The 27,280-nt window shown below is 40.1% G+C and overlaps 1 protein-coding gene across 2 annotated transcripts in view; it reads right to left on the bottom strand.

Annotated features, from left to right (window-relative positions):
• Window positions 1-9,451: 9,451 nt before the first annotated feature.
• st3gal4 (ST3 beta-galactoside alpha-2,3-sialyltransferase 4) overlaps window positions 9,452-27,280 on the bottom strand; it is a 32,946-nt gene continuing 15,117 nt past the window's right edge. For both annotated transcript variants that reach the window (XM_061045900.1, XM_061045901.1), the window contains exons 4-12: window positions 26,074-26,155; window positions 25,672-25,761; window positions 24,340-24,437; window positions 24,025-24,088; window positions 22,490-22,585; window positions 19,862-20,051; window positions 19,247-19,384; window positions 10,736-10,885; window positions 9,452-10,646 (exon numbers count right to left, since the gene is read on the bottom strand). In XM_061045900.1, the coding sequence (XP_060901883.1) occupies window positions 10,557-10,646; window positions 10,736-10,885; window positions 19,247-19,384; window positions 19,862-20,051; window positions 22,490-22,585; window positions 24,025-24,088; window positions 24,340-24,437; window positions 25,672-25,761; window positions 26,074-26,155 (998 nt within the window). In that variant the 3' untranslated portion in view covers window positions 9,452-10,556. The remainder of the gene's footprint in view (window positions 10,647-10,735; window positions 10,886-19,246; window positions 19,385-19,861; window positions 20,052-22,489; window positions 22,586-24,024; window positions 24,089-24,339; window positions 24,438-25,671; window positions 25,762-26,073; window positions 26,156-27,280) is intronic.

Raw genomic sequence — 27,280 nt, 5'->3', positions numbered from 1 at the left:
TCACTCACTTTTTCTTGTCTTGTCAGCCATTGTGCCAAACAGTACCGAGGCAGGCTAGTGCTGTAAACCCTACACACGGCCCGCTGCCAATCTTACATAGTGCTAAAAACAGACGACCGGGACTATCTGTGAAGATAGGAGAGGCTATTCTGTCTGCTGAAAGTTGTTGTTCTGTTAGATCCTCTTTAAAACTATTTTAAAATGGAAAGTTACAGATTGTTGATTTATGCAATGTAACTCATGAATGTGTAATGTTTCAAACCTTAACAGACCATGAATTTAATTAATCCAATTAATTAAGTCATGAATATTGATTTTCAAAGAGATATAATCGAGATCTTTTCAGGAAATTTTACAAAAAAAATAAATATTTGTGTTGGAGTCTATTAGAACAATTATTTGATCTTCTATTTATTTTCATTTAGTCCTCTTCAGCATCAGACGTGACAGGAATCCAATGCTCTCAACCTCAAACACAGTACCTGCCAGTACACCTACACCACTATGCCATCATCACACAAAATTACCTGAAGCATTAAACAGGTCATTGGCAGGTGCAGGTCCTGCCAATGACCTGTTTAATGCATCTCGCAATCTCCAGTGACACAAATGAAAAATAAATACTGGGTGGTGTGTTAAAGAGGAACAGTATACACAGTACTGCTTCCGGACATGCAGTACCACCCTGCTGCCTCCAGACATGCAGTCCTTCAGGACAAGCAGACAGATGCACCAACAGACTGACAGACAGAGTGGTGCCAAGATAAAAGTCCACTCTTTTTGGCATAACAGAAGGAGAACAGGATTGTCAAGTCACACTGCATGTGTAGAGAGGGATAACTTAGTGATACAAAAAGAAATCTGCAGATCTGCATATGCGAAAAAACATCAGTACATCCAAACGCATATAAAACATATACAGAGCGATTTTATATTTGTCCATCTGAAGGTTATTCAGGAACAGGCTGCTTTAGTGGTTAAGAAAGCATCCTCTATTCTCTGACCTTTGACCCCCCCTTTCTGCTTGGAGCTGGGCTCAGGATCTGTCAGTGTCATTGCCATCAGACTGGAAAGTTTCTCTCATCATTTCTTATGACATTTCTTTCCACCAGAGTTATAAATTTGCCTTCTGATCTGATGCAAGACCTGATGTATTTATTCCTCAGACCTCTAACCCTGTGGACTAAAGAGAGAAATCAATGAGCAGAACAGACATGAAGCATAAATTACTCAAGTGCTGGTTCCCTGCTGTTGGATGTAGATGATAAAAAGATTTTTAGTATTTCCTAAGCATGGAATGCCTGATGCATTTTAATCTATCAATCAGCAGTCAAAGACGCACTGTGTACAGTTTATGGGTGTTTACTAGACATTATCCTAATGCTAAACCAGACTGTTTGCAGGTTAATTTTGCCTGACTGATCACACCAATGCACAATTGTGTGATACATGTTCCTGTAAGAAGTTTGCAGTAGTAACAAATACATGCAATTAATTTGTATTTGTGGATAGATCATTGTCATTGTGCTGTGGCTGTGTACTGGTATGCACAATTTTAACTTTTGAGTTGCTATGGGTCTGCATAATTGTGCAGAGAGCAGGGCTGTCGAGGCACCTCACAGCAAGTGTTAAGTCAAGTAAAATTTTATTTCCAAATTTCATAAAAGGGAAAAAGTTATAAAAGATTCAAACCTTAAACATTTATACGTACAAAGGTGTCTCCAGACTGTTTTGGCCCCATGAAAATATATCACACCGGGCCCCTCCAGCCTCAGCCTCAGCCAAACCTTTGATATTGCAATAACACAAACTTACCCAATAAAAGCTTTAAAATAATTATGTGCAACTTTTTGATCCAGGAGATGTCGCCCTTGAGCACCAGCATTAAACCGAAGCAAACTGCTGTTTGACAACACGTCCGCTATTCAGAAGTCTCCACTTTCAGCAGCACGCCTCCAATCCCTCTCCACTCCCGTCTGCACGAAGGAGTTATGAATTAGAACGCACCATAATTAAGCACCATTAAAGGCAAGGGGCTGAGCTGCAATCACCTGTGGCCTGCATTGTTGTGTTAGCAGGCTAATGTTAGCACACTTTGGTTAGCTCACAGCTTCATGTTGCACATACATTGACATGAAATGACGAGCTCTAAACACACTTATGTGACATCCAAATAATCAGTGAGTATGTTTTTCTTCTTTTCTCTAGTCCTTGACTAAAACAGCTTCATACGCAAGGCAATGTAAACATGATGTGAACACCTCTCGCTCATTGTAGACAGTCTTGACCCAAAGTCGGGTCAGCCCTATGGTCCCACATTTCTAAGATTTTTCTCAAAATTAAACCCTATGTTCCCACATTTCTAGGACATTTTCAAAATGAGGTCTTGTGTTCCTACATTTCCCTTTAATTTAAGCCCTATCCTCCCACAAGATTTTTTGGAAGCACTTTATTCCAGAGGGCTGGAAAGTGACTCCAAGCATCCCAGGAGCACCCCCTCTCTATGCCAACCCGGCTTTCCAGAGGTATTGATGCACTGCAAACTATGGTTTGCGTCCAGTTGCTGCGTATTCTGATTCCTGTATAACCAGCCTTACTGGCATTTTTTCGCCGCCCTGGTGGACACTTTGTGTATGGCTTGTGTTTTCTTAAGTTTCATTTTCACCCTCAGTTTAGTTTCATTTACACAAAGGCAGACTACAGTGTGCATGCAGCTCAGTTATCTCCTTACGTTTAAACCTTGGTGTTGATATGTCCGTAAGTAACATGTCATATATTGTTTGAATGCATTTTTATGAAGAGATATTTCTGTTTATGAAGATAACATTAATGTTATACAGCAATGTTACATGTGAATTCATGGGGTTACAATTCATAAGGAATGTAAAATTAGTTTAATTCATATTTTGATCTCAAGCTATTAATGTACATCATACATTTAACTATTTACAGTTTCATTTCATGTGTGTATGCTTTACTTGTGCAGTAGATTGACACAATATTTGTACTGTATTTTCAGTTTTACAGAAACGACCATCACTAAAGCCACTTTGTTCAAGAAAACGGTTTTATTGGAGTTTTTGTTCGCTATCTGTCTAGCCTTGCTCAGAAACGCAATCGTGAGAACAGAATACTGCGCTTCATTCGACTGATCTGACCGGAAGCTAGTCAATGCGAGGCCTCTGTGCTACTTAGTTTAGTTTGTTTATTTAAAAGGACAATGTGCACTTACATTAAATGTTTGCAATACACAAAGAGATGGGCGCACCAGATTTAACTGAAAGCTACATTCCATCTGTAGTCCATTGCTACTGGATAATAGGTTGGGTGAAATTGGCTACCAAATTGGGAGAAAGGGGGATAAAATCTGATACAAATTTATGAAAGAGGAAATGTGGGAACATAGGCACGCTCCCATTCAGAGACCATTGGATATACTTGATTTCTGCTTTATTTATGTGTAAAATGTTGAACATTCTTCCTTTAAATTAAAATTGTCAAAATTCCTCACACGTTATGTGGTATCAAACGTAATATTTTTTCATAATGATCAACACCATCAAAAAGTACTGAAGCTTAAAAAAAATATTTCACAAGAAAAAGTGAAACTGTCTAAATTGCACTAAAACATAGTCAACGTTTTGTTTCTATTTGGACAGTGTGCAGGAGTCTGACTGTAATTCTCAATCATTCAAAACAATCAATTACTTGATACTGGGTTCCTAGGTCTTCTATTTGTGTTGCAGTGCTATCAAAACAGATATCAATGTTGTTTGATTTTTACTAGAATCATATCTAAGTTTGAATTGCTGGTTGTGACTACTTTAAATAATGTGTTTCACCATTAAAAACTCTATTCTCTAAACATGTTTTAGCATTTGAATTATTTTATGGCATCTTAAGGTTTTTACTATTTTTTTTTTTTCAGAGTGAGGAAAGAGTTGAGTGTAAATGGACTTGGATACCTTTAATCTAGTTGTCTGACCACTTCAAGCGCTTTAACTCTGCATGTCACATTCACACAGTGCTGACGAAGCAAAATCATATTGGGAGTTGATGTCTTACCCAAGGCCACTGGTTTGACATTAGTGTCAAAGTAAGCACAACACAATCACCACACATTAACGCACACATTAAAAATAGACATAAACAGATGAAAAAAAAAATAATAATATTTTTAATCTGATTCTGTGTTCGCACTGTATACATTTTATCAGTGTTGGGGCCCCTCTCAGGTCCTCAGGTAGGGTGCTCCAACTAGCTGGTGTAGTTGATAGGCATTCCTCTTATGTACTGAGGTGCAAAGCCATTCAGTACTTTGTACACAAGTACAAGAATTTCAAAATGAAGTTTAAAGCAGAAGCAGGAACATTTCTGGCTGGATCCCCCGGGTGCCTTTCTGTGGAGTTGTCATGTTCTCCCGGTGCATGCCTGGGTTTCCTCCAGGTACTCTGGGCCTCCTCGCATAGTCCAAAGACAAGCTTGTTAGGCTAATTGGTGGCTCTTAAAATTGGCTGTAGGTTTGAATGTGAGTGTTCATGGTTGATTTTCTCTGTATGTCGGCCTGACCCACAGCTGGGTTCATGAAAGTTCCAGCCCCCTGTGACCCTAAAAAGAACAAGCGGTAATGGATTGATGGATTTTTTTATGGGTCAATGAAAACAAGTCGGCTCATGTTTATCAGGCCATACAGGTCATGTCTGGAAAGGTGAAGGTATGGGATTGTTATATAGTAATAATATCAGGGAGAAAAAAAAGTGTGCGTCCATTTTAAAGGACAAGTTTCTTTATTTACCAGTTTTTGGAAACATTGAATTCCTGTTGATCTCTGAGTACATTTTTCCTCAGAAACAGAAAAATATGAGTTTTTAAAGCAGTCCTATTATGAAAAATAAACTTTTACAGTGTTTCTGAAAATCTATTTGGTTAACCTGAGTGTCTACCTACCCACAAAATGTGAAATAAACCCATCCAGTCTTTTGTTTGTGGTCTGCATAAGTCTTACAACACAGAGAAAAATGCTCCGTTTCAAATTTGCTCTCCTTGTGATGTCACAGTGGGATTCTGGTATAAAAAAATCCCCTCCCCTCCCCTGGTATCTCCACCCATGGACTCCACCCCCAGCCTAAAGGAAAAACCTTTGCGCAGGTCTGCCATTTTTATTCTCGCTACAGAGGAGTGATGTCTATACGGGGAAAACTCAGGGGGGGGTCATTACATTTAAAGAGACACACACACCAAAACGGAGCGTTCTGAGAGAGCTGGTTTATACAGGGTCACAAACCTCCTCTGGTGCTTGATTCATGTTATATTTTGACCAAAGCACAGCACAGATGTTTCATTTAGACCACAGGGGACTGTTTGAAAAGGTGGAGAAGGGGAATAATATGTCCTCTTCAAGTTAAACTCAGCAACTCTTCAGTGATGTTACCTTTCTAGAACTTGATATAAAAACCATATTTGGAACAACAGTTTATATTTCATCTCATTTACACAGAAAGCAAAACATCAGGTCATTTTCTTGAGTTCAGCGCAAAAAAACAAAAACAAACACTGAGCAAACAGAAAATGTTCCTTTGGCTGCCTGTTAGGAAACAATGATGACGCGTTAGCCTTTAAATCAGCTGAGTTGGCTGACCTTTGGGGCTGTGTAACAGAGACACACACAACCACTTAGCATAAAGTGTTGTCAATTAGCCTGTGTCTCTTTTTTCATTCAGTCTTTTTTAGGTCTGTTGCTTATTGTTTCCTCTTCAGTTGAAGAAGTCATTTTTTTGTTTTTTTTAAGCCTGAAGCCTCTTTGGGGAGTAGAGGAAGGAATCATACTGAACATTTGACATCATACTGTAGGGAGGAAGTGCCCACATGAGAGTCAGAGAAAGGGGCTTTATGAAGGAAAGAGCAGGACTAGCACAACTCACACAGGAGAAAAGCAGCTTATCTTTTTTCTTTTTTCTCTCTCTCTCACTCTTATTTCCTACTCATACTCTTGGTTCCCATGGCAGTGTTTGTATGAGCACCTGACTCACGGTAGCTCTCTGGGCTGTGGGGGAGTTATCGGTGAGCCAAAGCCAGATGCCCTCTCTCTAGGTATCTGGCTGCATACTGCACCTCTTCTGCCTCTTCCCACACAAACTGTCCTCTGGGCTCCTCACACAGACACATACCATAGAGCCACATTTTTGTGTCTCTTCATTTTTATTTTAACAATACCCCTAAAAAAACGCGGATGCCTCAGCTGTTTTCTCAGGTGTACCTCAAACATCAATTCCATGACTCATGGTAGAAAGCAAACATCAGTAAAAGCTCTCTGGCCCTTTTTGCTCATGGCACTTTAAAAAAAAAAAGAAAAAGTGTTACAGCTCCTGACTTTCTTTCTGCACTCCTCACCTGCACAATAGATGCTTGTTTCTTTTCATTTACCGCATCATTATTATATTTCTGCCTGTCATTAACATCTATTAGATATGCTGCACCTTGGTGTGCTGAGTCTGACACTTCAGTTCATTATCTATGAGAGAAACAAGGTTTTCTAAGAAGAAAACAACTGCTTTGAGGCAGACGTTGTGTTGCAGTGGCAGTGCTGAGAACACTGTGCAGAGAGAGCAGATGGTGTAATGAGATACGATGCTATAACCATCATACAGCTTCTGCCTGCATGAGACTGCACTTATACAGCAATCATCACGGGTCATGTCTTTTTTTCTATGAAATTGCAGCAATGTAAAATTACATCCAAAGCATTGAAGGTCGTAGTGCGCTAAAGGTCCGCCTGAAAGTTCAAAGCTATGCATTTCAAATGATTCTTATTGTTAAGTGCAATGGTGTGCTCGTTTGGTCATGCTAACATCCTTAAATGGGCTTACGGGACTCAGTTGGTACTCCACAGTGCGATCAGTGCCAGGGTTAGGGCTTTAGCTTTCCAGGCTAAAAATATGTATACAGTCATTGTAGCGTAAGATGCTTTGGTTATTAGCACTGCACATAACATATCCTTCTGTAGCACACTGAAGCACAGTCATGACTTCGAGGTTCAAAGGTGTGCTTACAGTACAACACCTTCTGCAGAAAAGTCTGACCTGATTTCCAGTTGTCACATAAACAGCCAGCAGACTCACACAAATCCTGTTCAATGATGTAACTTCCTGTTGTGTAAGGGAAGTGAGCACAGTGTGTCAGGTGTGACATGATGGTGCGTTCTCCCCTCTTTTGTTGCAAAAACAAATACATACCAACAGTGCATCTCATTGTCTATACTGACTATACCTGTACGTTTTGAGGACACAACACAGGTGGGATGTTTAAGGTGTTGGTCTACCTGAGCGCAGACACGTGGAACGAGTACTTGTGTGCTTTTTAAAACACGTTTGAATGCATGGAAAAGGAGGTTAGACGGATGGTTTTACAGTGTGAAACGATACACCCTCTATACATAATGGATCGCTCTCAGAACGGAAACGACAGGCTTTAAATGGGATGAAAAGGACGTTTTGTTTTCTTTCAGATTGGGTTTCAGCGGCAAGAAAATCAGTTAGCAACATCAATTGACCGGTTGTAGATAACTGAATATGAGAGTAGGCGTGTGATTGTGGTATCAGCGATATGCAGGCTCAACACACAGATTTAGGCAGCACAGAACACACAGCTGAGCTAATGTGTACAATAATAGGATTATTACATGGTATTTTAAACATCCTGTCATTGATGTGTGTTTGAGCTCCACTGGCAGACACCAGCAGAGCACATCTTACCAACACTACAAAGGTACTTGTCTTAGAGTCTGACCTTGAGACGGTCTACTTCACTATTCAGATATTCAACACTTCACTGGAGGGAGAATCACTTGAATTAGAAAAAAAAAAAATCACATCAGATTATTAAGAATGTAGTGCAATAATGAAGCTGGTACTCTTATAATTAGCTGTAGCTAATGTAGTAGAATATTTTATAAAGGCATCCCTATGATTGGCAGCACATCAGATGTTGCCTGTCACTCAGACCTAAGTTGACGATCTGGTCCTTGTCACTGCTGATTTTGTACAATATGATTAAGGCTGCTTTACACATGCCAAAGGCACAGCTCTATTTATGTCAACACTCATATACCTCGGTGTGCACAGTGAGCAGAAAGCACCATTAACATCTGTCACTTAGGGCAAAAGTATGTAAGTCAATCTCAATTATAAGTGTTCTGCAGTGTTTCCTGGTTCTCCAGATGTCCATACTGTACATGTGTTCCTGTACATGTACTGTTACCATTACCACAGGCACTTTCAGATGGGCTGCTGCATGAATGCACCATGTGCAGTGCAGTAAAATGTTTACTGTATATAAAGTGAACGTTATAGAGGAGGGCTGCCATCTAGTGGTGACAGTGATATTGGAAGGAAAGTATAGCTTGATACTAACACGTGCAAAATTAAACGTAAATCGTCACCTCACGTGCGCCTACAAATCAAAACAAATGAGCATGGATTAATTGAGTACATTTTTAATCTAGAGTCCCTACTGAAATCTCTATCTTAAATTACAACAGCAAATAAAACAAATGTATACATTATTATAAAACCTTTCCCCCTCTATTTAAATAATGATTTCACTATTTAAACGTCTTTATTGGTTTATTTTACTTTATATTCTGTATATTACTGTCTTTCGTTTGTACTTTCCTTTATGTAGGCTACTGTATGTTATTTAGTTATTTAATCTGTTTTTTATTTGTGATATTGTTTTTGTTTTTTACCTGACTGTATATGCGCATTACTCTTTTTGAATAAAGCTAAACAAAAACATAAAACGGGTGAATGACATTGATTTTTAGCTCTGTATTTTTGTATTTTTTATGATGGTTACATTACATTACCACCATGCCTTTGATTTAATTTTTATCATTTTTATTTCATTTTATGTATTTTTTTTCAGTCTTTTTTATTTTTATTTTCTCTTGAGCACTTGCAGCTCCTCACTTTGATGCATTACACTGCCACACACCATCTCCAAACATTACCTCTCTGATAACCTAAACATACCTCAAAATAATTTGTTCCTGGTTTGTGTTTTTTTGTTTTTGCTTTCGTTGTCGTTTCTAGGTTGGTAGAGTCAGTCGTCTCTCAACCGGAAGGTCAAGGGTTCGATCCCCAGCTCCTGCAGCCACATTTCAGATGTGTCCTTGGGCAAGACACTTAACCCAAAGTTGCTCCCGATGCTGTGTCGGTGGCATATGCATGTGTATGAATGGGATTAGTTACTTCTGATGGTCACTTTACATAGCAACCACTGCCATCAGTGTGTGAATGTGTAGGTGTGACGTGCTGTGTTTAAGCGCTTTTTGAGTAGTCAGAAGATTAGAAAAGCGTTATACAAGCTCCAAGTCCATTTACCATTTCTATGTGCACCTACTTATTTTTGGTCACTTCATCACCAATTTAAAAAAAAAAAACACTCACATGAATTTCATTCTGATCTCCTCATAATCAAAAATTTATTCACTTCTGTACAATAAAAAATATCCAGTGGTACCAGTTACCAGTATTGTTTCAATTAAAAAAAAAGATTAAATAAATTAGAAAACCATCATAAAATGAGCAAAATACAAGAAGTATTTCCAGTCCAAGAATTCTAACAGTAAACTGAATCTTCTCCAGCTGTGTACGTTGCATATCAGGATTTAGATCAATTCATTTTCCATTCATTCAAAATAAAACACACTGAAAGTGAAGTTTACAAAAACAAATCCCCATTTAACTGTAAATACGATTGAAGTTCAACAGCAAGAAGATTCAGACTTCATTTAAAAACCCCATCAAATTAAAGTCACACCATGTTGAGGTGTATTCACAAAAGAATAGTGTAGGATGATTCGTTTCACAGCTAAATGATATCCATGAAGTCTCTGGACAAAAAAAGAGGCGGTTATGTTGCGTGCCCCAAGTACAGGGGCTATTGTCCTCATAGCAGCGGCTGTGGGTTCGAATCCCTCCTCAGCACTTTGCTGCATGTCATCATCCCCCACTCTCTCCTCCCAACATTTCTTGCTCTCTTCAGCTGTCCTACCCAATAAAGGCAAAAATGGCCCAAAAAAAATCTTAAAAAAAAAACAAACATTTGCGCTGTAGATATAAAATGCTCCCGCGATGCAGCATTTAAAACCCCTGTTACATGACCTTAAAACAAACATCATTGGAATTATCCGACATCCAACACAATCAGACACAAATGTTTTCCCAGAAAAGTGTTATAACAAACATACACGTGGTTTCACCATGAATAGGTACAACTGTGCAACTTTAAAAGTTGTTACAAACCTTTAAACATCTTACAAAGTGCTAAGGTTACTCTACTTGAGAAATCATAGGAAATATAAGGTGCCAGTGATAACATTCTCCAGAGATACACCTCTGACACTCATGTTACAAAAGGAGGACTAAGTGATCCAGCAATTGTCTGATCCTAATGCAGAAGGCACATTAAGATCTGATCTGGATCAAACCAGGATTCAGATGTGATTTGGTGTTCAGTCGTTTTTTTGGATTAAATTGACTGAACCAGATTGTGTATCATAAATGCGGGTGCAGGTACAAAATGGCTCCTGAATCCTCCAGTCTTTTTAAGGCTTCAGCCTCATGATTGAGGTCATGGTAGGAGTTCTGCAGAGACAGAGGGATTGCATCAGTATTCAGAGAGTAGTATGTGTAAACAGAGTGTATTTTCAGTACTGTAGAAGACTACTACCCACCTTCATAGACTTCATGGTGTCATAGCCGTAGTAATGGATAGGGTGTCTTTGGCTCTTTGAGTTGGGGTATCCAAAACCAGCAATGTGAACCACATCACAGTAGTTGAGAGCTACAAACACAGCGAGTAAACCCGTGGTGGGATGCACTGGCTGATGGAAGGAGAAAAAAGAAAAGAAACAAATGACAGTTTACTGCAAAGACAAGTCATGAAAAACTTCTTAATATCGCACACCAAGGAGCTTCTGTTAAAGATTTATTATCAAGTGACATTACGAGCCAACATGCTCTTACTCAGACTTGAAAGCGTAGGGTCAGGGGGTTAGTGACCCCACGCAGCTGAAATTCATCAAATTCATCAGGTACCAAAAACATGGAGATGCATTATTTAAGTAGCGTAATATAATAAAGATAAATTCAACATAGAGATATCATAGACATAGAGATATCCTCTGTAGAACACAGACATCCATAACATGTGCAGTTAAAGCATGTGAGTCATGCCTACACACACAAGGAACATTAAATATCAATATACCTACATATAACATACCTGACACAACTGGGATAGATACCAGTGCACAAACCGGGATATATAGTAATACTATGTTTACTAAGACAATGTTAATATACTATGTTACTATACTATTGTGACATCACAAAGGGCAGTAACCCCTCCCCCAGGTGGGTGACACTCCCACATCTAGGTGTTTGTTCTGCCCTCTGAGTCTGCCTTCTCACCGTAAACAATAGGACATGGAGCAAGAAAGCCTTTCCAGAGAGGGGGCGTGGTCAGACACAGCTCATTTACATATTTAAAGGTACAGACACAGAAACAGCCTGTTCTGAGCAGGGCTGAAATAGAGGGGTTTATAGACATGATCAAATACAGGATCAAAGTGGATTTAGAACAAGAAACTTCACACACATGTTTTTGGGAGCTCTGAGACTTTTTTAAACTGAAGAAGAGGAGGAGGAGATGTGACCTTTAAACTTCTTAAAACCCTCATGACTGGCAATTCAAACTCTCATGAGCAACTCAGAGTGGTAGCATAAAAAAGACAGCCCGTCAGACAGCTAGAATAAAAGTACCAAAATGTTCTTAAAGTAACTCAAAACCTTCCCAAAATTTCACTGCATGGGATTCTTCACTTTCGTCAGACGCGCTGTCAGAATCATGTAAACTCATGATTTCAATTGATTGAAGTAGAAGCTCTAGGATTAAATTGTTTGTTTTAATTGTGGTGTAAAGTCAAACATCAAGGATAGTGGAATGTACATGCACCTGTTGAAATGTGCTTCAGATTGAGTGTTTAGTGACAGCAAGAATAAATGTTTGACACCAGACCTGGTTCTAGACTGCTTTGATTGAGGGGGGGGAGGCAATGTTGACTGATCATTTACAGTACCATAACAGTGGTGCCCCGAGGTTTAGACAAATTGGTTCACTTTAACAGAGAGAGAGAAAGAGTATTTTTGGAGCAAAACTTCTGAGCACCTGTGACAGTGCTGGATAGCGAGCAAGTGTTGTTGTTAAACATACGATAAACTTATATTTACTGATTGTTATTGGTACGCCAAGTTTTTTACTTTAAATCTCGCTAGCAAAACGTTAGCTTTCTGGTTCAGTCTAGTTCGTAGGTGACGACTGAGACTCAGCACTCAGAAAAAAAAGAAGGAAAAAAAAGGAGTTTGGGGACCAATGAGGGCGTGGTAAAAGGCAAACTCCCAACCCCTCTGGCTCACATTGCACACATTTCTTTTGCAGTTAATATCTCAGTAAATGTGGAGCAAAAGTGATTTGTGCAGTAGAGACTCGTAGCAGTTGTAGTTATTGACTTGTGTTTGTGATAGAAAAATATCAAAGAAAAAAAAAGAATTCTACAGCTGTGTGAATGTGTTTGCTCCATATTCACTGCAAAAAGCTGTAAGAAAAATGTGACCGTATTAGTTCCCTAATTTGTGATTGGTAAAATAGGATTTGTGCACCTGCAATGAAGAACTTGTGAAGGTGTACCTGTTGTGTTGTGATTTTGGGAGAGACAATAAAGTCTACAAGTTTTCAACTCCTGACTTCAAATGTACTGATACACATGTGTGACTATTTTCTACAAATACAAATTCCACTGTCACAGGTGCTCAGAGAGAGAGAGAGAGAGAGAGAGAGAGAGAGCGAGAGAGAGAGAGCGAGAAAGAGAGAGCAATCAATTAAACAGACTGTGAGTGAACCACTCACAGTCCTTTTTAGAGGAGTTTGCCACTAGGTGTAAAGTGAAACTGAACACAAGCACAAGCTAACTGCTACATCTCAAGTCACAGAGTGAGAGCGAAGTAGGCAAAGCAACCGAGTTGTGATCTGTGTGTAGTGAAGTAACTGTTCCCCCCGCTGTATCCAGTTTCTTACATAACCGCACCAACCAATCAAACTTTGAGTATTTGAAAGTGACATGTTTAAGATTGGTTAAAGCGATACGGACAAAATAAACATAACATTTTGAGTTGAAGCAGGATGATTTGGTCGGGTAGTCAGAGAATGTTGTGGGGCATTGCCCCACCCTGTCCAAGCCTAGAACAGGGCCCCTTTCACACTCTTAAAGCATGCAGGACTGCAGTCTCTCATTTCACCACTAGATGGTAGAAGAGGGCAAAGAATTGTATGAGTAGTTGCTCACCACAAATATTTTACATGAGCAGAATGCCATCCAATAACTCCAGGACTTAAGTGTTGTGAAACTCCATAAGCTTATGACATGCTAACTTCTGATTACATCGAGCTCTTGTTCCTTCAGAAGTTGTTTGCACTTGTTTTTCAGTCTCTCTGGAAAGACTTTCTGCAAATTGAATGTCGTGTAATGTAAACATGTAACGTCTTGTGAGCTTGTAGTACGTTTTTTTAAAGAACTTGGTGACTTGACAGAAAAAGTTTGCAACATTTAGTATCGTAAGCCTCACCCTGTTCTCTGGTAGCTTTCCAACAGCTTAGTCACTAGCTTATCACTGCCTGTTCTTAGGAAGAGTACTCGTGATGTAAGCTATACTAAAAACAACTCCAGACTCATTTCCCACATGAAGAGTCAAATTCTACAGAAAATCGTTTTTTTGGGTCACACACTTTGTCGTTACTAGGTTGAAAATAAACTAGTAAATGTGTACACAGTTAAGCAGACTGTATGCTTAACCCCCCAATACTCTGAACTTTGTTGAAATCCTTGTTTTCAACTTTTGGAAATCATCGAATGGATGGCACAATACTGAGATTATTATTCATGTTAATAAAAAAAAACCTTGCATATCATATCTTTGACTACAGCTCTAGTTAGGAATCGAGGCTTAATTTGAATAGCTGCTATTGAGAACAACACCAAAGTAGCCAAAAACTATGAAAACAGTGAGTCACAGTTTCAGTGGGGTCATCAGACACAAAAACATGTTAATACAGAGCCTCCACCTGACTCTTCTAGTCAGAAAACACATTTCAAAGATGTATTTTGGGTCTTTTTGTGCCCCTAATGGAGAGACAGGACAGTGGATAGAGTCTGAAATCAGGAATGACATGCGGGAAAGGAGCCACAGGTGGGATCCGAACCCGGGCCGCCCACCTGGAGAACTACAGCCTCCACATGGCGCGAGCACCAACCACTGCACCACCAGCATCCCATCAGAAAACACATTTTAACTCTGGTTTACCAAACACTTATTGAAGCCATCCTCACTTTTAATATCTCCTCTTGGTACAACTTCCCTCACCACCAAACACAAAACCAAATTCTCCCGCATAATTAATCAGGTCAACAAGATAATCGCTTCACCACAAACTACCGTTTCTGAACTGTATGACTGCTCTGTGATCGGGAGAGCCACCCTGATCACAGATGACCCCTCTTACCCCCTCCACCTCTTCTTCCAGTTACAGAGTCCCCCCTGGCCCGGAAAAACATCTACAACAAATCTGCAATAACCACCCTGAACAAAATCAAATAGAGCCCTTTTTAACAGCTGTTGTTTTTAACAGTCCTCTTTGAATGTCTTTATTTTGTGTTGTGTTTTTTTAAATGTGTATATTTAAAGTTGTACTTATTGTTTGAGCCTTGTCAAATGATAATCTATGTAACTGTAGGGACAGACAATACACTTTATCCATCTATCTATCTATCTATAGACAATATAATAAATTACATGAATAAAACCACTAAATTAATAACATAACTATTATATTAAGACATTTGGCACCAAAAATAATCTAGAGTGTTATTGTCAGGAGGTTTAAAACAAGGACAATGAGCTACTACATCCCTGGATCAAATGAGGACAGGAACCTTGGTTTTGTGTTGGTCCCTATGGCTTCCTCTAGCACCTGGTTACCTAGCAACAGATGTCATCTCAACGGTATTCAATGTCAAAACAATATCAGAGACAATAGAGTCGTGTCAAATACTTGAATGCCCTTTTCTATTATCCTTCCTACAGTTACAGGGATCAATTGATTTAAGAAAACACCAATCCAACCAAATAAAGGGAGCACAGATATTATCTAAATTAAATCTCTTTGTTGGCAGATAGACGGCAGTCGGACATTTAGTCATTCCTTTCTAATGTAGGTTCTTTGTTTACACACTTCTTCTGCTCGTGTAAATTCATCTTCTGTACACTTTGATTCATTCATCGGACTCGGGAGTAGTTATTGAATGCTGGGTGAATGAGTCTACAATGATGATGCATCTATTCCCTTTGAAAGGTAATTAAAAAGTGAATGCAGGAGTTGGTGAACACAGCTGTGTCATGTTCAAATGTATTTATATCTTCCACCGGGATGGGTCAAAATAAGACACATAAAGAAATAAGAACAAAAGAGGACGAGAAAAATGTATTCCAACTCGCACTCTGAATTTTGAAAACCTCCTGGCCAACACAAAAGAGACTATATACAAATAAAAGGCACACTGGGAGTCTAAATGTACCAAGTTTATTGGTTGGGTTCTAGCTGGGGACCTTTGCCTGTTTACAATGTTCCACACAAAGCAGATCTCGATGCAGCAGATAGTGACAAAATGCATATTTCCTCTGTTTTAATGCCTGTCACTTGGGATCTGCCTTTCCTGGAAGCTAAACAGTATAAGGGACATTATCCGACCCCTCTGGCACTGTAGAGAAATAAAGCTAATGTGAGACTTAATGAGAGGAGGCATGTTTGGTTGTGTTGTCCCTGGTGGGTCTTACAGTGCACACACATAATTGCTTGTGTTGTTTGCCATGTCCCATATGACTCCGTCAATGATTACCCATTGTCCACAGGGGCGAGAAGAATCACGCCCAGATGACCGCAAGCAAGAAGAAGAAACCTTTCTTTCCATCCCTCTCCAAAAAAAAGGCAGCACCCTTTTCCCACAGTCATGCCTCTCTTCTCCACCACTTTCCATGTGATCATCAAGTTCTGTCCTGTCTGCGAGCACATTTCTATTGCACGTCTAACATCTCCACTAACCAGCATTTACAGATTGCCTAAAACACTGTTTTTTTTTCCAGAACACTGGAGGGCTTTTGTGATCCATCCATTCATTCAGATACAAATGTGCATAAAATATTTCCATCTTATAATCATCTTTTGCTTTTTTCCGTCTGTTGGAAATGACAAGTCATGGTTGTGTGTGGTGTTATATCTCATGGCAGGCAGCAGTGGTTTCCTCAAGTCTCACCCAGTTTGGCAGCCTCACAGATGTTGGTCGGCAGATGATGTTACTTTTGGGAAAAGCCAGACTTGGATTTTCCTTCTGTTTTCCAGTCTTAGTCTATGCTGAGCTCATTTAACTGTTTGCTAGGTGGTGATTGGGTGGGAAGGGGGGAAATGATGTTCTGATGTAATGGTCAGCTAGGATGCAATAAGCAAACATCCAATCAAACATAGCTTGTGTTTAAAGCTCTGCTGTGATTGATACAAAATACAAGACGTCTCGTAAACTCACACCTGACGCTAATCAAGTGTTCAGCAAACCTGAGGAAGCCACTTTGCTAAAAGCTTGGTTTGCTCCAATGTTTTACATGCATTATATTTCTAAATCAATCTGAACAATCCTGGTGTGTGCTGGATTACTCTGGTTTTGAAAGCTGTCTGTTCCTGATCTAGCTGCACCCTGGATAAGTAGCAGGGCTGTGCAAAGGGCACCCATCAGTCCTCAACATCCTGTATTCTTCTTTTCCTTCTGAAGCATTATTCTAAACCAAGTTGCTTTTGAACAGTTTTTTTTTTCTTTAATTCAGAAACTAATGAGCACCCCGCAATGGGACACAGCTGACATTCTGTGTGTATTAGCCTCATGCGGTCGCCGGCTCACGGGCCAACACCAGAGCTCTGCAGCCGGCCTGGCGCATAGTTTGGACACAGGCCCTTGGAGCCTTGGTGAGCAACAACGACGGTAAGGGGGGGGGCTGCATACTGTCAATCCTGCGAGCCAGACCTAAGGAACTCCACAAAAGGCTGTGCTTAGGGAGACGGGGTATGAACATGAGAGTTATGTGTTCAATGCATAAAAGTTAGGAGAGAGAAAAAACTGCACTGAAGAGAGAAGTAGTTGCATGTGCACAAGTATTTGAGAGATTTGAGTCTGTGTGTGTGTGTGTGTGTGTGTGTGTGTGTGTGTGTGTGTGTGTGTGTCTTAAAGGGGGTCCTTGTGTATCTGGCAGGATCATTAGCTGAGGGAGGGTAGCATGCCTGCAAAGAGGAGGTCTACATTCTGTATTCAGGACCCCTTGCTGGTTTCTAATGGATGTGGAAATACTCGAGGACAGAAAAAAAGGGAAAGTATAAAAAACATGTCGATGTTTTAAGTGCGCTAAAACACTAAGGTAATACACATATGTGTAGCATTGAGTCAAAATAATTGATTTCAAGATATTGTACCACTGTTAAAACACCAAAGGTAGGCTCCAGTTCTCCCTATCACTAACGCCTCCCCTCCCTTTCTTTCTTCATCTCCCCCTCCCCTACACTCTCTCCATACAGTCTGTGTGCAGATGGTGCAGAGCTCCTGGCGAGCGCGCCCGCTGGTCGCCTGTAGGATTGCTGCCTTCCCACTGCTCACTCTTCTCATGCAGCAGCCAGTTGTGTTTGTACTACAGTCTAAAGGGTAACACTCCTTTCCCCCTTAACTATTAAAAAAAAAAAAAAAAAAAAAAGGGCTCAGGGAAAGGGGAACAAGCAGATCCAAAACAAGACTTGGCCCCCAACCCACATCAGAGACAATCCCCCACCAGAAACACACAACAAGCCCCACTAGGCAGAAGGGATGCAACGGGCCAGTAAAGCTTCCCCTCCACATGAGTAATAGTCCAGTGAGGGAAGGGAACAAACTATCCAAGGCAAAAAAGGGAGTCAAAGTCCAGTTTGTGAAACAAAAACAGATCAATTGTGCTTTGAAATAAATGCAATGTGTCATGTTTTCTCATTGCACAACCACTTCTTATTAGCCATAGAGTTAGCTCGTGGTTAGGTTTCCACTCTAGTTTGTTGTGCTTAGATGAACTGATTTTCTTCCGCCTTTGTCTACTACTTTCATAACTGCTTCACAGAGCCAAGTCACAAATCATGCTCGATTAAGTTCAGCTTAACCCTGAAACCCAGAAAAAAAACTGTCACTAAACCTGGACAATTTCCAGGTTAAAAAAAAAAGCATTGTATAGCTTTGCAGAGAAGTTCTGCAGGGAGCTTTCCTTTTCTTTAAAAAAACGCATCTGGTTGAAATTTACACAATATTTTTGGCCTTCTTTCCAAAGCCAATTATCTCAGAGGAGTCACTCACTCACTGCACAGCCTCACAGACGAGAGGAGCTTATCTGGTAATGAGATGAGCAGAATGCTGAGCAGAAGCTAATCTTCATCATGTTTTGCAGTAATTGGATCCACCAGAATTGCATATTGACCCGGCTAACATTTCAAGAGAAGTGACTCTTATAGTAAACAGTTTATCACAGAACTGGAGATGGATCACTCGAGGAGCCGTGTGGTTAATCAGTGGACGCTCCATCCAGCCTTGTTAACATTCATGTGGGAAGTGGTGAAGGGCGAGAGGAGGGAACAGGGGGCATGGGAGAACGGGGGGGACAAATGAGAGAGAAGGACTCTAGTGGGAAGATGCAGATAGGGACACAATTTATTTGCAGCAACAAAGGAGAGGCATCCCCAACCAAAGTAATAGACCTACAGAGGCTGATGAGTCAGCGATTTGTTCTCTGCTCTTACTGAAGTCAGAGCAATCATTCTGTGTGCGGACCGGAATAAAAAATCCAGGTTCCAGAATTTGAATCTCAACACCTGTAGCATTATGACTCTCAAGGTACCTATTATTGAAATCTTACTTACATTCCTATTCTATTTGATTAATATTTTTATTACTATATTTCTCCTGCTATACTGTATATTTTGGAGCAACTGTAACGACCGAATTTCCCTCTGGGATTAATAAAGTATTTCTGATTCTGATTCTGATTCTGAAATCAGGGAAGTTAAAGTGACCTCTCACCTGTTTGCTCTTGGGGTAGAGAGGGATCTGGAGCAGTCTGTCTGCAGTCTGGTGCAGAAAGTGAGGGTCCAGCACTCTGATTTTACTGACGTCACCCAACCAGATCTGGGGAGGCGGCTTCCAAAAGCCTTTCCTGACCTGGAATGCACATAAACACAGGAAAAGATAAAAACACAGGCTGTTTTTGAAACTGAAAAGGGAACAAAAGGGCAAGAAATGGGGAGTCAAAGATTGCTAATCCCGGTTAGCACACAGAGTTCATTTACCGGACAGAGATGCAATTGAACCTATTACTCCCTCATGTCCTGCAGCAACCAAACTGATGTGCAAATTAGAAGGTAATGACCGTGCAACTATTAGCAGGGGGGGGGGAGGCGCAGGGAGCAACAGAGTGAGGGATGTCTGCTATGGAAACTTCATTTAAATCTAACGGGCATTGACATCGCTGAAGCGGAACCTTTCAAGTATTTGTTTCAGTTATGGGTGGCTGGATAAGAAGCTAAGCTAAGTGTTGAGAGCGAGGAAAGAAGGGGAGACAGGGTAGGATGCAAAGTGTGTTTTTTTTGTGTGTGAGTTTTGAGTGTGAGAGAGTGCATTCTCACACATATCCTGTACCCTCTTCTCATTATAAAGGATCTCTTTAAGCCACCGTAGATCTTGCAGCTTGAAAGGCACCAGGACCATAAGTGTGCTCGGCTCGTTGTGTAGTCCCGGGTTGTAAGAAGCCGACTCCGGGTAGAAGAACCTCATGGTGGTCTTGTTCCCCACGTCGTCCTCGTAGCCTCTTACCGGGGCATCGTTCAACCTGAGACAGAGACCACATCCAGGGAAAATGACACGTTTGAGTTTAATCACAAAGATAACTAGTCAAGACCTCTGAACTACTGATTAGCATTTAGGGAACAACTTTGAACCTGGGTGTTGTGATTATAATTGCTCCTTTTTTTGGCCAATGTTCACCTGCATTCACCTTATTGAGATTCAGGAAGAGATACTCCAGCTATACAACATCAGTGTCAGAATAGGCTCTGCAAGAGTTGAAGCAAGTTAGACGAGAGACTTGTGCATGTCTTTCATCATTTTTCTACTCTTAAGTTTACTTGCTAGTGATTATAAATGTGATAAACGTTTAGCCTACACAGAGGTGTCTTTGTACGTTAAAAATTCACACATTTCAGCTGTCTGTTAAAGGCTTTATATGTGATTTTTCACACTTAAATGTAATAGAAATCAAGTATATCCTCTGAAAATAACTCTGTGAGTCATGACTGTCTACAATGAGTGTAACACCCGAGTCCCACTGTCTGTGATGTTTTCAGAGTCCTATCTTCACTTTGTTTACATCGCCCGGACGGCCGGCTGACTGACTCCTCCCCTCGTGTATAAAAGTTGTTTAATTGAGGGACTAGAGAAAAGAAGAATAACATACTGTACTCACTGCTTAACTGTGTTTCTAGATCACGCTCATTTCAGGTAAATTTACATGCAGTGTGAAGATACGAGCATAATAAAGATCGCTCTCTAGACGGGGTCTATTCGTTATTGAAGCTAACAGCATAGGGGATCTACACTCTTGCTATTTGGTTAGATATCAGGCACGATATTCATCAGCAGTAATTACATCAATAATTATTTTAAACGTACTGTAACATAGTTTAGGGTTGTCCTTTAAAATATCTTAAATTAAAGTCATTCGTAATGTGCCTTGATTCCATTTACTGTATATCAAGATGGACAGCGCCACGGCCGCCTGAAAGTGAAGCCAAAAGATTTAGCGCTCCCCCTGCAGTACAGGTCACAAACCCCGCCTCCTCAGTGTTAAGAGATAGGACATGGGTCAAACAATAATATCTAAATCCATGTCAGATAATTCTTTGTCAAAGTCGGTTTCTTCATGAAAGCTAGTTATTATCGCGCCAATTTGTGTTCAAGTCATCTATATTTGTACGTTTATTTTTAATTAGCGTTTTTGATGCTTGAAAAACGGTATAAAATTCGATGATTGACAGCTTTGTTTTGCTCCTGCCGTGCTGTGTGCACCTGATTTGCAAATCAGATGCACACAGCACGGCTAACACAAAAGTCTTTGAATTTCCATAATTAGAAGTGTCTCCTTCAAACTGACAAAATAATCTGTTCCACTGTGGACTGTACCCACCTGACAGAGTTTTGGTCAATCATTGCCATAGCTCATAATTGACAGTTTTTTTCTGCATTTTTTGTTTTTGTTCTCTCTAGGCGTCTACCAGTAAGAACCAGTAACCAGCCTCCACATACCACCTGTCATTTCCTACAGCTGACTGTCTAAAAATAATTATTAAAAATAAAGCCTACAGAAAAGTATTGGCATTGCACAATATTGGCACTTGAATTACTTTAAACACATTTTTGACACAAGTTTGTCTTTAAAAAAATGATGAATCATTCCATGAGCAAAAGAAACATCAAGTGGTCAGGCACAGACAGAGACCTTGTTTTGTTTGAGTGATGAGGCTGCACTTTGCAAACTTCAATCCAGACTTTAACAGAGTCTAGCCATATTTCAATGACAGAACCAGCCAGATGACGTCAAAGTCTCAGGCATGCAATGTTTTTTTCTGAATGTCAATAACCTTACTCTACTTGGCCAGAGAATGATAAGCTTCTGAGAGGTGAGGGAGGGTAGGAGGGAGTGAGGTAGGGGCTGATGGGGGGGGGGGGGGGGAGAGAAAAATGCATTGTGGCCATGCCAACTTCTGGCTGTTTAGAAGAGGCTTATAAAAACTCAGAATGCATGGGATCATTCCAAGTCTGTAAAGTCAGAGCGCCTTTGTCCCTAAGTAAACTAAAACCTTTCTGTTCTCCTTTACAGAAATGTACTTGACCCAAAGGATTGCTAATTGGCTCTATGTCTCTATGTCAGGGTCAAACAGTCACACAGGCGGATACTGTCCATCATTAGCTCACAGCCAAGGCAACTTCAGATTCTGACTCAGATATCCATTTACAGTTTTTTAAAGATCAACTAGCAATGATCTCTCAGTTCCTAACTCAGCCCTTAAAATCCTGAAAAAACGAAGGTGGTTATGAAATCTCTTTGGCCTAAAAATAAATAATGGCCTTTAAATAAAGTACAGATATCTCCTACAAATCTTTTTCCTAAATTGAATCAAAAACTAGCAAAGCAGCTTAACCAAGACTCATTCATCCTCTTTTTTGTCTCTTTCTTTTTTGTCAAACGTCAACAGAAAAAATTGTGCTTACCGAATGACTACATCATATTTGTTGATGATGCTTCCCAAGGAGCTGTTTTTTATGGCAAAGCCGTTTCCTATGACTACACAGGTTCTGCATTCAAGTCTGTGGAGAGAAAAAAATCCACATATACACATGAATCTTCAAGTATCCCTGCCATGGATCCTGAGATGAATGTTCTTTCAGTGTTTGTAAATTTAGATATCGACTGGAGAGGTTGGGGGGAATTTGATACAGCATTGTATCATGACATTTTGTGTGGCGACATTATATCGATTCATCTTTATTATATTATTATGAAATAATTATGCTTGTTTGATTTTTAATTGCTGAAGGGGTTGCAAAATTTTAACAAGTTGCATTACAGTGGTCCGTGCATGTTTGTGTCCAGTTAAAGTTAGAAGTCTTTGATTTGACTGAAATACCAACAGTTCAGATTGTGAGGAGCATGAAGCCTTTTACAGCTTGACTCCCATTGTGTAGAAAAAAAGACTGAAGTGAGATGAACAGACTAAGAATTTGTTCTTGGTTTAGTTTAGTGGAAAGAATATGCAGTTAAAACAGTTCAATCTCGGGGCGCTGGTGGCGCAGTGGTTAGTGCGCACGCCCCATGTATGGAGGCTGTCATTTCAAGCGGCCGGCCCGGCTTCACATTCCACCTGTGGCTTCTTTCCCGCATGTCATTCCCCACTCTCTCTCCCTGATTTCTGACTCTATCCACTGTCCTATCTCTCCATTAAAGGCACAAAAAGCCCCCAAAAAAAAAAAAAAAAAAAAAAACAGTTCAATCTCAACATATTGTATCGCAATTCTCAGCATATCGCAAAATGTTTAAAATCCCAATAATATCGTATTGTATCGGGATAATATCGTATCATGGTGATTCCCATCCCTAATAAATGACATACCTGACTTTCATTCTTGATTAGAGTTATAGAAACAGTAATGTGGATAAGTGCAAGACTCTCATGAACCAATCACAATGCTTAAAGTCTTTCTATGTGATTTTTCACACTTAAATGTAATATAAATCAAGTATATCCTCTGAAAATAACTCTGTGAGTCATCACTGTCTACAATGGGTGTAACACGAGTCCCACTGTCTGTGATGTTTTCAGAGTCCTATCTTCACTTTGTTTACATCGCCGGGACGGCCGGCCGGCTGGCTGACTCCTCCCCTCGTGTATAAAAGTTGTTTAATTGAGGGACTAGAGAAAAGAAGAATAACATACTGTACTCACTGATTAACTGTGTTTCTAGATCACGCTCATTTCAGGTAAATTTACATGCAGTGTGAAGATACGAGCATAATAAAGATCGCTAGCATTAGCATGCTAACACAACAATGCAGCGCAAGTTGTTTTGGTTTCATGCTGGTGCTCAAGGGAGACATCTGCAGGATCAAAAAATCACATATAAAGACTTTAATGTCTTTAATTTTTTTTTAAAATCTGCATTCATAGCATTTTACATTTGATGCACTGGGTTAAATGGAATCGAGCTTCAGAATGATATGCCAGTTTGGCTAAAGTGCGCTCACTTACTTTTCTGTGATGGTTGGCTCCTGATAATTTGCAGTTACAGCAAGAACTTTTAGCAGCAGCAGCTCTGAGGAGGGAGGAAACACAGGAGCAGTTAAAGATTTGGGGGTGGGGGGGGGGGAATGAGTACAAAAGCGCTATTCACAGAATATTTAAAGACTTATTTTGGGCTGTGACATTTACCTGTAAAGATGTGTGAACATATGGAAAAAAGAAAGTAAAAAGCATGCACCCTTTCACAAAGTATCGCTGACATGAGAGAAATGATCTGAATAAACTGAGTGGAGATGATGGAGGATCATGTAAAAATCAACATACCACTGCCCTTAATGCCATACGGTAATGCCAGCTTAGACAGATGCTCCCGCCAGAAGAAATCCTCCAGTTCCAGAAAGAGCTTTGTCTGCCTGCTAATGCTGCATGGAAATGTCAGAGCAGGAATCACAAAAACAATGCTGGCCAGTGCACACAATTTCACCGCATAGATGAATTATATTACAGGAGGATTTTGTGGGCTGAGAGAGAGCGGGAGGATATGAATGAGGTGGAAGGCAGCAAGGATGGAATAAGCACTTGAAATATCTTGGCTGTAACAACTATAAAACTACACAATGGACAATACCAGCTGTGCCGCCAAACAGTACAGTGTTCATGTTGGCATATGGAAATGCTTTATTGCACTTTCTCAAGTGATCTGGTATCTATTAAGCAGGTAAACCAGACTCATTATAAGCAAAGCATCCATTTACATGATGTCATTCAATAGCAATTTTCCCCTCATTAAAACTCTCTGTTGGCATTTCTGTGCTGAGGAGAGGGGAAAGAAAACAATAACATTCACCAAGCCTGTGGAAGGTTATATATGTGAAACTGTTGCCTTTCTGTGTTGGCTGGCTGCAGACTCCAGCTGTTTATGACCTACTGTCTTTGACAGTGAGTCTCTCAGACATTTATTACCCTTGTGTGCCAGCTAGCTGTCCGCAGGAGATCAGGATAAATCTCCGGGGAGGGCACTAATTAGAGAAATGTCACTGTGATTGCCTGGAAGGCCTTCTGTGTGACGGTAATGAGTGATGCGAGAGTCCAAGAACATCCAGCGGCAACCTTATGTCAGGATGCAGTTTATGTTCTATTACAGGAGTAAACACAGCAAACTTGAACTTTGACTGTTTAAAAGGTCTAAGGGGGGGTGGAAGGTCGCCTGAGCTGAACAAATAAACAATGAAACTGAGGGAGGTAAGGATAAACCACGTGGAGACCATGTAACAGAGAGTAAATATATAAACTGATAATAGAGCAGGGGAATCAATGGTGGGGGCTCAGGGCTGCAGAACAGTGATTAATAAACAAGGCAGAACCTGCAGAACAAGCTTTTGTCTGGCTCCACAAAAATGAACTTTTATCAAGCCGACTTCTTAGGAAACATTAACTCTCCCTCTAAACCATTTCATTGACACATTCCACTTGAGTGACCAAACCTCTTTTTTATAATAAAAATATGCTTTTCCTTAATGACTAACAAAGATAAGTATCTCCATTTCCACGGAGCCTGGTACCTGATGTTCAAATAAAAGAATGTTGGCAAACCTTCCTCACTTAATAGGCCGTACACTCCCACAATTAAAAAAAAACAGACATGCCATTACTCACTTAAAGTTAAGGCTCTCCCACTTCTTCTGGGTTAGCCAGCCGCCACACAGCGACTTGCTACTGTTCGGAGACTTGCTGGTGCCTCCGTAACTGAAAGACAGACAACAACCACAAGTGGCATGAAACGACTGCTGAATCCATAAAAAAAAAAAAACACAGTGTGCCAGTAAATGGGTCCAGAACTCTCAGGAAAGTGCAAGAATGGGCAAATGTAGAGCATTAAACTGACCAGCAGCTCAGATGTCTTACTTAACTTTCAGTGACTCAGCACTGCACAGACCTCATGAGCTTTTTTTAAAATATATTTTTACCAGAAATGGTTGTTTCTGTAATTGCGTGACCTCATTTCAAGAAGTAAAGTAATGAAAGGCAGTGGCTGTGTAAGCGTGTGTGTGTAATTACCTCTGGATTATGGCATAGGAACAGTAGTATGTGATGAAGGAGATGAAGAAGAGAAGAACTGGGAAAAGCCTAAGGCACCATGCTGGAGACAAAACATACAAAAACAAAAGATTATGACATTTCACATAAAAGCACACGATAGTTAGGTACGACACCCTGATGGGAGATTTAAAGATTTATTTGTTGTAATTGTGGAAAGTTGGCGCTGTGATGGCGACAGGTGGAGAGCATCTCGCTGCATGTTGAGTTGGTCTAGCAGCTTACAAGCTTTACTCACTCAGAACTCTTTGATTGCACTTTGGATGTTGAATGTGATACTTGTGTGTGTGTTTTTTCTGTCATTCATGTGTCCTGTATATGCACTGATGCTTTTTACACAACTGACATCCCTGATGGATAAAATAAAGTTAGTTGAAGTTGAAAGTACTCCAGACCTCATTTTAATCAACAACAAAGTAACAGTACAGCAAACAAACAAGCACTCCCTTCTTAATGCAAAATTGTAGTATCAGTACCACACTGGGTACTGAAAATTAAAGTTGAAATTAATAACGATAGCTTTCAGACAGATGCCAGGTGCTATTTAAAGAAAACCACACATGTGAACAGGAAATGCCCAACCCATAGTATCCTTCTGATAACAGAGAGTGAAAATCCCCTAAATAACCAAAGTGTTTAACTTAAATATCAGAGCAGTTAATTATTTAATTTGAACTTGAGTACAATTTGAAAGAATTTGGGTAGATTAAAGATAAAGGAGATCTATTATGCTGATCCATATTTAAATACAGATGTATAATGTTACGATGTAGTATGTCCATACTAAACCTCTGCAAAGACTTTTTGGTCCACAGATGTTTTAGTCTCTGGACGTTGTTGTCTCTCCTGCTGCTCTGGACGAGATGGAGCGAAGTTAAACTCAAATTTCCCTGCGACTGTAAACAAAGCTGGCCAATCAGACGAAAGTTAGGGGGGCTTAAAGAGACAGTAGCTGCAATGAACCGTTTCATGCAGAGGCTAAAATTATGGATTTTACTGATGCCAGTATTAGATACATAAGGAGGTTTTTGAGCTACACATCTCACAACGCTACTCAATAGGGGTCCCAGACTGACATAATAAATGGTGAAAGTGGGTATAATAGATCTCCTTTAATATGGATTGTAATATTATGTTCTGTTACATTGTTAGATGTTCAGCCTAGGTA

The sequence above is a fragment of the Labrus mixtus genome, chromosome 9 (genome assembly GCF_963584025.1).
Source record: "Labrus mixtus chromosome 9, fLabMix1.1, whole genome shotgun sequence".
NCBI classification, from domain to species: Eukaryota; Metazoa; Chordata; class Actinopteri; order Labriformes; family Labridae; genus Labrus; species Labrus mixtus.
The sequence above is the reverse complement of the archived record's forward strand: the minus strand, read 5'-3'. Positions and strand labels throughout refer to the sequence as shown.